Below are 13,622 nucleotides of genomic sequence, written 5' to 3' on the forward strand. Positions count from 1 at the left end.
GAAGAGAGAGGAGGGGTGGAAGGAGAGGAGAGAGAGGGGGTGGGTGGAGAGAGAGAGAGAGGTGGGGTGGGGTGGAAGAGAGAGAGAGAGAGGGGGGGAAGAGAGAGAGAGAGAGAGGGGTGGGAGAGAGAGAGAGAGAGAGGGGGTGGGTGGAAGAGAGAGAGAGGGGGGGTGGGGTGGAAGAGAGAGAGAGAGAGAGAGAGGGGGGGTGGAAGAGAGAGAGAGGGGGGGTGGAAGAGAGAGAGAGGGGGGTGGAAGAGAGAGAGAGGGGGGTGGAAGAGAGAAAGAGGGGAGGTGGAAGAGAGAGAGAGGAGGGGGTGGAAGAGAGAGAGAGGAGGGGGTGGAAGAGACAGGGGGTGTAGAGGGGGGGTGGAAGAGAGGGGGGTGGTGGAAGAGAGAGGGGGGGTGGAAGAGAGAGGGGGGGTGGAAGAGAGGGGGGGGTGGAAGAGAGAGATGGGGGGAAGAGAGAGAGAGAGAGAGAGAGAGAGAGAGGGGGAAGAGAGAGAGAGAGAGGGGGGGGGGGGGAGAGAGAGAGAGAGAGAGAGAGGGGGGAGAGAGGGGGGGAGAAGAGAGACGGGGGGGGAAGAGAGAGAGGGGGGGGAGAGAGAGAGGGGGGGAGAGAGAGGGGGGGGAGAGAGAGAGGGGGGGGGTCGGGGAACAGGAGGTCGGGTCGGGTCAGTCGGGGGGGGGGTGCTCGGGGCGGGGGGGCAGCGGGTCTCGGGTGGGGGGGGGAGCGGGTCTCGGGTTTCTGGTCGGGTCGGGGGGGTGGGGAGGGAGCGGGTCTCGGGCGGGGGGAGCGGGTCTCAGGTCGGGGTGGGGGGAGCGGGTGTTGGGTCGGGGCGGGGGGGTGGAGGGAGCGGGTCTCGGGTCGGGGGGGGGGAGCGGGTGTCGGGTTGGGTCTGGTCGGCAGGGTGGGGGAGCGGGTGTCGGGTGTCTGGTCGGCGGGGGTGGGGAGCGGGTGTCTGGTCGGGGGGGGCGCGGGTGTCGGGTCGGGTCTGGTCGGCGGAGGGGGGGAGCGGGTGTCGGGTCTGGTCGGGCGGGGAGCAGGAGCTGGCCGTGGGAGGAGCCTTATTCATGCAGCCCCAGTGAGGCCATTCGGCCAGGGCTAGGGGCTGCGTGCTTCGGGCCCCTCCCACACAGTTCGGCGCCTGGAGCTACTGCACTTGCGTGCCCACTGTAGCGCGCATGTGCAGAGGTCCCGGCACTGTTTTCAGCGCAGGGACCTGGCTCCGCCCCCCCACAGCTCGTGCTGACTGCGCCGAGAGCCAGGGGACCTGTAAGTAGGTGGAGAATACCGAGGATTTTTTAGGCACGAGAAACGAGCGCCCAGCTCAGAGGGGCGCCCGTTTTTTTTCTTGTGGAAACTTGGGCCAATAAAGGGTAAAAACCGAATTTAAAAGCTCTTTGTCTAAATGCACGTAGCATTCGTAATAAGATAGATGAGTTGACGGCACAGATAGATACAAATGGGTATGATCTGATGACGTATAAGATTATGAGTCCCCTCATAACCTTGGTACGTTTTGATAAGATCACCTCTCACTCTTCTGAATTCCAATGAGTTAGAGGCCCAACCTACTCAACCTTTCCTCATAAGTCAACCCCTCATCCCTGGAATCAACCTTGTGAACCTTCTCTGAACTGCCTCCAAAGCAAGTATATCCTTTCATAAATATGGAAACCAAAACTGCTCGCAGTATTCCAGGTGTGGCCTCACCAATACCTTATATAGCTGTAGCAAGACTTCCCTGCTTTTATATGCCATCCCCTTTGCAATAAAGGCCAAGATACCATTGACCTTCCTGATCACTTGCCAAAGTGCATAACTTCACTTTTTCTGACATGATACTCCATCTGGCAAATTTTTGCCTACTCACTTAGTCTGTCTATGTCCTTTGCAGATTTTTTTGTGTCCTCCTCACACATTGCTTTTCCTCCCATCTTTGTATCGTCAGCAAACTTGGCTACGTTACACTCAGTCCCTTCTTCCAAGTCGTTAATATAGATTGTAAATAGTTGGGGTCCCAGCACTGATCTCTGTGTGTATATGTGACTAATAACAAATATTCACATTGCCAGTTCTACATTTGAAATATAATTATCATTTTTAATATTTTCTACATACTCTGAATGTGAAGTAAATTGTTTCTGGTGGGGAGAAAGATTTATTTTTAAAGATAACTGAAACAAGGCCTTTTATGTAGGGCATACTAGTATGTATCCTTTCGAGGAGGTGGCAAGGTTTGTGGTCCCTTTTGAGGAAGCCATAAGGAATAGTTGATCATCTTTCTTTAGTGTGGTAAGAATAGATCAAGACACTTCAGAGGTGACAATGTACAGCAGCAGATGATCTGGGTGGGCAGGAGGTGGTGGTCGGGGGGAGTAGGGGGGCTAGGGGAAGAGAGAGTGCTGCAAGTGGAACTGTAGAGCCACTTTTTGAGGAGGATTTTGAAGGTGTAGTGAGAGGTGTTCAACAACTGAATATAGATCGATGTACTGCTTTCCATATTGCAACTTGTAACAATAAGGATGATCTGTTGGCCCTGAAATTCCAGCCTCCCCAGGTCCGTATGGAGTGTGTACGGACCCGGGAAGGCATGGAAAAGCCGGTTTTCAGCGTGCAATGCGCATGTGCCGAAAACCGGCTTTTTCGATCTGTCAAGTTTGTGGCTTGACAGATGGCCGCATCTCTGGGAGAAGGATATTCCCACGGCAGAGATGGGGCTACTTGCCCATCTCTTGCCCTGCAAATCTCCTTAATACTCTTGTGCCGGGTAAAAGCAGGTGCATAGCCTACTTTTACAAGCGTAAGAGTTTAAAAACATATCAAAAACATGTAAAAATAAAATTTAATAATACATATTTATGTTTAAAAAACCCTGCCCACTCAAGTAATTTTATTTTAAACCATAATTAAAACTTAAGAAAATTGGCAAATATTTTTTTTTCAAAAACATTTCTATCAACTTTAATTCCTGTAATGTATATATTTGAGGGTTTTTAAAAAATGTTTTATGTAATGTTTAGGGGTGTTTCTCATTCATAGTAATAGGAGTCTCGGACTTACGAAACTCCTATTACTATGAATGAGAAAATACTTTACCGTGTTTGGGTGTGCAAGCCCATGTGACGCCTACGGATGTCCCAACGTGAACACGCTCCGTTGCGCAAGAAGAGGAGGCCTCGAGTCCGGGATCTCGACGTGAGCGTTCGACCAAAAGGTAAGTGCGCATCTTTTCTCCTCTTTTTAGTCGAACGCCCATGGGAAGAAGAAACCGGGATTTCTGCACCGTTATATTTCTGGGGTTTCCTGTACCTTTTTTATTCTAGATATTTTTGGCTTTCTATGTTTTGGGTAACTCTTACAGGTGAATCCTAACTCCCTAATATTGTTGAGTTTGTTCTCATTTGCTGTGATAACCATGTAAAATCCATAGCATACCCCCATTAGATCTTCCTACCCAATTCCCACTGCTCCCAAGCAACGAGACTCTTTCTCTTTCCTCCCCCCCCGCCCCTTATTGTGCTTACAGCTCCTGCAACCCCCTCCATGGCCCTTCCATCTTCTCATTGTTCCCACACCAATGACACATGCTCCCAGACCCTGCCCTCCCCACTGCCACATCACATTCTGATGCACTACTGCCACATCCAAGGACCCTCCCTTCCCTTATGCTAGCAGATGCCAGCGACACTTTTCTTGTGCCAGATCCCACTACCAGTGCTCCTGGAACCTACAACTACTCTCCCAAACCATGTGGCCATCTTTCACCCCACACTCACTGGCACTGGTATCTACAGTACAATTTGGAACATTTTCCCTACCATCTACTTTTTTATTGTTTTTTTTTTAAGGTAAGGGATAAAATTAACTGCATAGATAAATAACCATATAATTATAATCAAGGCCACTGATTTACAATTTCCATGATAATGTGGACATAATCAAATTATTTTGAGGCTGAAAATACAGCTCCCCCCCCCCCCCCCCCCACCCCCTCCATAATTGAAATTCCATTTTTTGTTCTCGCCATCAATCAGTGTGCCAGTGTAGTGAATACCAGGGCATTCTGATCATCAGACTTTGTTCTGTGTCCTCTACTATTGAAATAAGGCTAACTCCAGTGAGGAATATTGCAGAGGTGGGTCTCTTTAGAATGCTTCTGGTACTAGGCTCCTGTGCTGGCTACATTACTACCATCCCATGCTGCTGGCTTATTAATGTGCTCTGTCCAGAGATAACCCAAGAGACCAATTTCCAGATGGTGTCAATATTGCACAATTGGTGATCCTGGATAATGTGGATAAATTAGAATACAGCTCCCTCAGGGGATTGTCTTCACATGAGCTTAATTGCACACAGTACCAGGTCAGATGATACTGTTGGAAGGAAGGAGTGTCTTGCCACATTCAGACAGCAGGGTTGTGACCAAAGTCCAGCTGAGCTTGACAGTTAAAAATGGTTTGATGCCTCTATAGGTCCCTGATACAAGACCTCATGAGATTTCTACACTTCAAAGTGATGGTACAGTAGTCTCTTGATACACTTTTCCTTCATTAACTGTTGAGTAGACTTACTTGCTCAGTACACTTATCATTGTTAAATATATGGGGATTATGTTTTAAAAGAACAACATCGCTGACCATGCAGCACTCATTCAGTAACTCCCCTGGAGTGCCAACCCAGGTTATGTGCTCAAGTGCTGAAATGGGGCTTGAATCCACAACCTGCTGACACAGATGAAAATGCTATCAATTAGCTAAGCTGACACTTCTATGTGGAGCTGTAAAATCGTCCATTAATAACAATAATCCATAAATTGCATAGTGGTATTTCTAATAGTGTCATTTCAAGGAATGGTTGATTTGTTTCTTTCTTCTCTCAGAGATATCAAACCTGAGAATATCCTTATTGACCGAACAGGACATATTAAACTGGCAGATTTTGGATCAGCAGCCAAATTGACGGCTAACAAAACGGTATGGTGAAAACCCCAGAACGCTCAAACTAGTCTGTATGTTGATACTGCACCCTATTGGGTCTCAGCATCTATATGCGAGTATTGCAATCTGATTGCATGTGGATTGTTGCAGTGTGATGTACTAGATTGTGAAATGTTTGGGAGTGAATGGAGAGTGCTGTAAATGGAACACTGGTAGCAAGTACTGCTGTTTAATTAAACAGTACTGAGGTTTTCCCAGCGTGGCTGCCTCTTGGATGTCCACTGTGGGGAAGGGCACTGATTTAAATTATGAAGCAACTATTTGTACTGTACTTTTTTGACAGCCGACCGTACAGCGCCCCCCCCCACCGCTGGAAGAGCACTTATTTTTGACCAACGGGCGACAAACCCCGACCCCTGTCAAGCTCTGGCCCCCTCCACTCAGGCCCCGAATCATTCCCTCCATGTGGTGCCGAGAAGTGGGACCTGAGGCCCGAGACTCTGCTGAGGCCCTGACTCCCTTGCGCCGCTGATTCCCTGAGGACTCACCCTCGCTCGGCCCCAACTTGCTCTGACTCTCCACCGCCGACTCTCTCTTTCCCCCTCTCCAGGACTCGATAGGCCTCGGCTCGCCGCCCAGCCTCCCTCTTCCTGCCACCTCCAGGACTCGCTAGGCCCCGACTCGCTCCCTCACCGATAGCGGTGGGCATGGGCCCGAGAGCGGCCGGTGGTGGGGGGGAGTGGGGGGCCCGAGAGCGGTCGACATGGGCCCGAGAGCAAGAGAGGGTCTGTGGGAGGGGGAGAGAGAGGCTGGGGAGGGAGTCGGGGAGAGAGAGAGACTGGGGTGGAGTGGGGTGGGTGGGAAGAAGAGAGATAGAGAGAGAGACTGGGATGGAGGGGCGTGGTGGGGGGGGGGGAAGAGAGGGGGAATGATGGATCACGTTCTTCCAACCCCCTGCAAGGGACATTTTTGGAGTGGATGATATCCGGAAGTCACGACACTGTCACTACTCACTTCATACCCAACAAACGAGTTAACAATCCGTACACAATCTATGGTGGGGGCTGGACTGGGGTAAGGCACTTCAGCTGGGGGAGGCATGCACTTGGACTGGGGTAAGACACCTCTGCTGGGGGAAGGATGCACTTGGACTGGGGTAAGGCACTTTGACTGATCCTTGCTGTCTTCTGGGGAGTTCTGTCCTCTGTCGCTTCAGGAAGTCAAAGTGGATCAAGTTACAATTTGCAAAGTCAGTGAGACCTTGGGATGGGCGGTTCCAGTTACACATTCCAGTGAGACTTCAGGGTGTGGCTTATCCTCCAAAGGGACCAATCATAGACAAAGGGTGGAGCATGGTGGCCATTTTCACGGTACAAATAAGTGCGTCCTTTAAATTAGCGCCTATTAGTGGCTTGTGTAGTGTGTGTCTCCTGGGGACAGGAAATTTATAGTACACTTTTTTTTAAAGTTCTTATAAGATGGAAAATTTTTATAAACAAAATTTTGCGTTTTGGCAGGTAAATACAAGCAACGAACCAGAGAACACAACTGATATAGCAACAACATTCTTTAGTGAAAGCAAACCAGAGATCAACATTATTATCTTTAAAATTCAGCTGTATCATATGGTGTAATCATCATCATCATAGGCGGTCCCTCGAATGAGGATGACTTGCTTCCACATGAGTTCACAGGTGTTTCAATGAAGGACCTGATGTTCCAGTCCTGAACTCCAATTGAAGGGTGGAAGATGCCTGTGCGTGGATTTTTTTTAAACGTGTGGTGACTGTTGCACATCAGCCACCACACGGGCTTGATAGAGCTAGGCCTTTATCCAGTGACGAGGGTTAACCAGAACGACTGGAGACCTGCTCTGCTGCACGGACCTAGTGCGCACACAATACACAGTGTGGGCTGGCCCGTGCTGCCCCTGGGCCCTCGACTCTTCTGGGCCCCGTACCCTCATTCGCCGCACCTCCGCCACGATCTCCCGACGCAGGTGAACTAAGTTGCTGTTAACAGCCAATAATGACTATAAGATGGAGCAGAAAATAAGCACAAACTTCGAATGTACAGGGCTGATCAGCTTGAGGCATTACTATCTCTGCCCAAGATAGAGGAGCCTACACCCTTTAGGGACGGAAAACAGGAAATGAGGGGAAACTGAGTGCTGAGCTGTACAGAGGCTGCAGGAGGATAAGTTGGGATGGAGTGGAGGAATAGCTTGGAAAAAAAAACACCAAGCAAATTCAGCCTTGTGTGTGACCGCTACCCTCTTTTTTTTTAAGGCTAGGGAAGACCTGAAGTACTTATTCACCTACCTTCCATTTCCCCACAGGCACAGGCAACCTTGATCACCAAAAAGGTGCTCCAACAAGACTCCACCATTTTCAAACAAAGTGTGGAAGGAATTGTCACATTCGGATGTAATTCATATGATTCTATTGCTCCTTCTACCTCCATGTGTACATTCTTGCTCTCAACTTATTTTCAGTAGGGTGGAGTGTACACTAGGCTAGAGCACTTATTTCGCACAGTGATCTGGGTTTGAGGTTTGGATCAGCAGTTAAATAGCTAATTTAAATGCATTCCAGCAAGTATCAAGCCAAACCCTAGAGTACCATGATTTGGTACAAGCAGACAATCTTGGAGGTAACAAGCAAGATTAGTGTCTAAAATGCAAAAATCACACTAGTGCAATTGGACTATTGTGCAGTTGGGGTGAAAGGCACATAGATGAGACAGAGTAGAATGAGCTTTTTCCTGCATCTAACCTGTGCTTTGCATTAACTCCAAGTTGAAAGTAGAAAAGAATGCTTAATTCCCCAGCATTGAGATCTCTCCCCTTTATTGACCCTAAAAGTAATTTTAAATTTGACAGCGTTGCTATCAGTAGTGCACATCAAGGGCAGCAGCACAGACCCCACAAAGCAACGGGTATAAACCCAGGTTACCAAAAGGGAGAATTGCAAGTCCCATTTTAGAGGTTTTCTATGTTGATATTACATCTACATGTATGTCCAACTTGTGTATATCTTATACATAAGAACATAAGAATTAGGAACAGGAGTAGGCCATCTAGCCCCTCGAGCCTGCTCCGCCATTCAATAAGATCATGGCTGATCTGGCCGTGGACTCAGCTCCACTTACCCGCCCGCTCCCCGTAACCCTTAATTCCCTTATTGGTTAAAAATCTATCTATCTGTGACTTGAATACATTCAATGAGCTAGCCTCAACTGCTTCCTTGGGCAGAGAATTCCACAGATTCACAACCCTCTGGGAGAAGAAATTCCTTCTCAACTCGGTTTTAAATTGGCTCCCCTGTATTTTGAGGCTGTGCCCCCTAGTTCTAGTCTCCCCGACCAGTGGAAACAACCTCTCTGCCTCTATCTTTTCTATCCCTTTCATGATTTTAAATGTTTCTATAAGATCACCCCTCATCCTTCTGAACTCCAACGAGTAAAGACCCAGTCTACTCAATCTATCATCATAAGGTACCCCCCTCATCTCCAGAATCAGCCTAGTCAATCGTCTCTGTACCCCCTCCAAAGCCAGTATATCCTTCCTTAAGTAAGGTGACCAAAACTGCATGCAGTACTCCAGGTGCAGCCTTACCAATACCCTGTACAGTTGCAGCAGGACCTCCCTGCTTTTGTACTCCATCCCTCTCGCAATGAAGGCCAACATTCCATTTGCCTTCCTGATTACCTGCTGCACCTGCAAACTAACTTTTTGGGATTCATGCACAAGGACCCCCAGGTCCCTCTGCACCGCAGCATGTTGTAATTTCTCCCCATTCAAATAATATTCCCTTTTACTGTTTTTTTTTTCCCAAGGTGGATGACCTCACACTTTCCAACATTGTATTCCATCTGCCAAACCTTCGCCCATTCGCTTAACCTATCCAAATCTCTTTGCAGCCTCTCTGTGTCCTCTACACAACCCGCTTTCCCACTAATCTTTGTGCCACCTGCAAATTTTGTTACACTACACTCTGTCCCCTCTTCCAGGTCATCTATGTATATTGTAAACAGTTGTGGTCCCAGCACCGATCCCTGTGGCACATCACTAACCACCGATTTCCAACCCGAAAAGGACCCATTTATCCCGACTCTGCTTTCTGTTCGCCAGCCAATTCTCTATCCATGCTAATACATTTCCTCTGACTCCGCGTACCTCTATCTTCTGCAGTAACCTTTTGTGTGGCACTTTATCGAATGCCTTTTGGAAATCTAAATACACCACATTCATCGGTACACCTCTTTCCACCATGCTCGTTATATCCTCAAAGAATTCTAGTAAATTAGTTAAACATGATTTCCCCTTCATGAATCCATGCTGCGTCTGCTTGATTGCACTATTCCTATCTAGATGTCCCGCTTTTTCTTCCTTAATGATAGTTTCAAACATTTTCCTCACTACAGATGTTAAACTAACCGGCCTATAGTTACCTGCCTTTTGTCTGCCCCATTTTTTAAACAGAGGCATTACATTAGCTGCTTTCCAATCAGCTGGTACCTCCCCAGAGTCCAGAGAATTTTGGTAGATTATAACGAATGCATCTGCTATAACTTCCGCCATCTCTTTTAATACCCTGGGATGCATTTCATCAGGACCAGGGGACTTGTCTACCTTGAGTCCCATTAGCTTGTCCAACACTACCCCCCCTAGTGATAGTGATTGTCTCAAGGTCCTCCCTTCCCACATTCCCGTGACCAGCAATTTTTGGTATGGTTTTGTGTCTTCCACTGTGAAGACCGAAGCAAAATAATTGTTTACGGTCTCAGCCATTTCCACATTTCCCATTATTAAATCCCCTTCTCATCTTCTAAGGGACCAACATTTACTTTAGTCACTCTTTTCCGTTTTATATATCTGTAAAAGCTTTTACTATCTGTTTTTATGTTTTGCGCAAGTTTACTTTCGAAATTATCATTCCTTTCTTTATTGCTTTTTTAGTCATTCTTTGCTGTTGTTTAAAATTTTCCCAATCCACTAGTTTCTCACTAACCTTGGCCACCTTATACGCATTAGTCTTTGATTTGATACTCTCCTTTATTTCCTTGGTTATCCACGGCTGGTTATCCCTTCTCTTACCGCCCTTCTTTTTCACTGGAATATATTTTTGTTGCGCACTATGAAAGCGCTCCTTAAAAGTCCTCTACTGTTCCTGTTTAGTCTGTGTTTCCAGTCTACTTTAGCCAACTCTGCCCTCATCCCACTGTAGTCCCCTTTGTTTAAGCATAGTACGCTCGTTTCTGACACAACTTCCTCACCCTCAATCTGTATTACAAATTCAACCATATTGTGATCACTCATTCCGAGAGGATCTTTTACTAGGAGATCGTTTATTTTTCCTGTCTCATTACACAGGACCAGATCTAAGATAGCTTGCTCCCTTGTAGGTTCTGTTACATACTGTTCTAAGAAACAAAATCTTTCTTGGGGACTTCTGAGGGGGATTACAGAATAGATGCTGAGAGGTTGTTTCCCTTGGCTGGGGAATCTAGAACTAGGGGGCATAGTCTCAGGATAAGAGGCTGGCCATTTAAGACTGAGATGAGGAGGAATTTCCATACACTGAGGGTTGTGACTGCTGGGAATTCTTTACCCTAAAGGGCTGTGGATGTTGAATCATTGAGTATATTCAAGGCTGAGATAGATAGATTTTTGGAGTCTATGAGAATTAAGGGATATGGATATTGCACAGGAAAGTGGAGCCGAGGTTGAAATCAGCCATGATCTTATTGAATGCCGGAGCAGGTTCGAGGGGCTGTATGGCCTATGCTTGCTCCTAATTCTTATATTCGTATGTTTTAATGATTCGTCAAAATAATGTATGTTGTGCTCCAAAGGAATGTAAATTGGAAATACAAACTGCTTAATGATGATTTTGATGTAAAAAGAGATTGGTATAGATTAATTTTGAGCAATCTAACTAATTTCATATGAATGAGGGATCCAACTGCTGCAAAACTGCTATTCTTTGCTCTTCTCGGAGGATGGGAGGAAGCACGTGAGAACGGGTTTCCAGGTATCAAGTGTTTCTTGATTTAAGATGATATGTCGACATATTGCTAGATTTCCACCCATTGGGCTCAGTTTTCCCCAGTGATTTGCACCGCTTTTTTTTGAGTAGGCTGCTCTTTTTGGCTTAAATTGAAAAAACAGAATTTCCTCAATCAATTTGCACTAGCATAACTCAGTTATGATTTTTTTAGGTCAGTTCTTTTTTCAGCCAAAGGGGGTGTAACCAGCCACCTGCGCTAATTCTGGCCATTTAGGCAAGTTTGGCCAGCTGAGAGTTACTCCAGTTCTGGTTAGGTCAGCATATGTGGCCTCTGCAGAAAAACCTTCTGGAGAGTTAAAGAAATCGGCGCAGGTAAATGCAGCAGATTCCTGGAAGCAGTAGCAGGAAAAGGGCGAGGGGGAGAGGGGATGGGGGTAAGCCTTTCGGGTGTATTTAGGTGCTGGGACCGGGAGGGAGGAGACAATTTGGCCTGGGCTAGGGGCGGGGGAGCGCACCAGCAAGCCCTTGGGCCTGGGCTAGGGGCGGGAGTGCCCACTGGCAAGCTCTTCGGCCAGATACAGAGAGAGAGAGAGAGAGAGAGGAGAATCGAACCGGGGGGGACCGAGAATAGGACCGGACCGGCAAGCCCTTCCGGCAGGGTTGGAGGCAAGTTGCTGCTTTGTATTTTTCAATTCTTTTAATGTGTTGGGGCTGTGTGCTTCACTTTGCAGCCTTAGCTCCCATTGTGTTTTTGGTTACCATGGCAGCCCGATCTTATTGGCGCAGATCAAGGCTCCACCCCCAAAACTAAAGGCCGGGTTACGTCAGGCCAAAATGAAGAAATCCAACGGGGAAACTTAGAATAGATTTTTTTTGGCGTACTTGGGGCCCCAAAAAATCGGGCTTAACTCCAAGTATGCTGAACAAATGCTTTGGGGAAAATTGAGCCCATTGATTGTAAATGGAAGCCTGTTTCTTCCCTTCCTGCCTAACTTGGTCCTGTTTCACAACAATGGTATTCAAATGCCATGTTTCAGTGAGTTAGTTTGAAGCCACAACATCTGATGCAATGGCAATCACTGTCTGAGAATTAATGAAGAGATCCATTTTGGGGTCCATTGGAGCATTACAAGGAAGATCTATGTCAATTGTAATGATCTTGAGTGATTTCAGCCAGAGCTCCAATACACCTGCAATCTGGAAGCACTTTCTCTTAACAATAAATCAAAATTGTAATGTTTTGTGAAGGTCTTGGATTATACTTTCAACATAAAACTGTTAGCATATAGTTAAGTCACCACACGTGGAGTAATCCTGATATTCTCTCAAAGGAAAGGGGTAAGTGGAATTTGGCATATTTTGGGACATGGGTCTACACAGCATCTTGCAGTTTCTGGAGAAGCATCAGTATATTCCCATGACAATGAAATAAAGTGTTGATTTTAATTGGAATCTCCAGATACAACATTTTCTGACAAACTGGAACCCCGAAGGTCTTCTTCCTGACAATGATATGTAGTTCTTTTGAGTTTTCTGTAATTCTTGAGACAAAATTGGCTTTTCTTTTCTCATAATTTCCTAATATTAACTGAGGAAAGGGCAGCCTCAAATGCTACATTGTACATGTCAGCATTGTTCACTATTGTACCTGTTGGTTTCTGAAAAGGTGTGGAACCTGCCAGATCCAACCATATTGGGGCAGATACTGAACTATATTAAATCTGTTGGGATCACCAACAGCTTCAAACTGCTTCACTTCTTGTAGCTGCTTGTGGGAAATCTCATGGCCTCCAAAAACAGCCTGTTTTATTAGTCTTCACGTTCCACATTGTAAGTATGTGGTACTAGGTGGTAATGGTGCAGGAAGATGCAACATATTTTATAAGATTATTGTTAATCTAGTATCTTCAGTCTATATTTGAAAGAATGACTGATGTTATGTAGTTTGTCCTCTGGTATAATTTAAAATTACCATATAAAATTTATAATCATCTTTTCAAAATGACTTTGCATTGGGCTATTTAAAAAAAACTGGGCTCACTGCAACTGTTCTACTGTAGCCATTTTGATCTTTTGGAATTAGGGAAGCGGTAGTAAAGTGTGTCTTTGGAAGATGCAGTGATGATGGATTGGTTTTCAACAACTTGCATGTCTGATTGCTTGTTCCAACTCTTGATCAAAATGTTTTCAGTGTGATTTAAAAAAAAAAAGTGATACTGTTCTGGTGCTGTTGATCAATGCAGTTGTGTGATGTAGGTTGAATCTCTTAGATACATTACACAGTGCCAATTAACTACCTGCAGTATTAAACTATCTACTTCTCAGTAGTTTTTACAACACTGAAAGATGAAAATAACACTACTACCTAGTTATAAACTCTCGTTATGTTGTTTTATATGTTTTAACATATTTTCCTTTGCCTCTCTAACAGGTCAGCTCAAAGCTACCAGTTGGTACACCAGATTTCATGGCTCCTGAAGTACTGACTGTGATGAATGGGGACGGGTGTTCTTCGTATGGTGTGGAGTGTGACTGGTGGTCTCTGGGAGTGATTGCTTATGAAATGATTTACGGGAAGTCTCCATTTGTTGAGGGAACATCAGCTAAAACCATCAGCAACATCAGGAACTTCCAGGTTTGTACATCTGTAGGGTCATTCAGCACTGC

The 13,622-nt window shown here is 46.1% G+C and overlaps 1 protein-coding gene across 2 annotated transcripts in view; it reads left to right on the plus strand.

Moving 5' to 3' along the window:
- LOC139268860 (citron Rho-interacting kinase-like) overlaps positions 1–13,622 on the plus strand; it is a 336,825-nt gene that overhangs the window by 61,550 nt on the left and 261,653 nt on the right. For both annotated transcript variants that reach the window (XM_070887645.1, XM_070887646.1), the window contains exons 7-8: positions 4,887–4,980; positions 13,387–13,590. In XM_070887645.1, the coding sequence (XP_070743746.1) occupies positions 4,887–4,980; positions 13,387–13,590 (298 nt within the window). The remainder of the gene's footprint in view (positions 1–4,886; positions 4,981–13,386; positions 13,591–13,622) is intronic.

This window comes from Pristiophorus japonicus, chromosome 8 (genome assembly GCF_044704955.1).
Source record: "Pristiophorus japonicus isolate sPriJap1 chromosome 8, sPriJap1.hap1, whole genome shotgun sequence".
Classification (NCBI taxonomy): Eukaryota; Metazoa; Chordata; class Chondrichthyes; family Pristiophoridae; genus Pristiophorus; species Pristiophorus japonicus.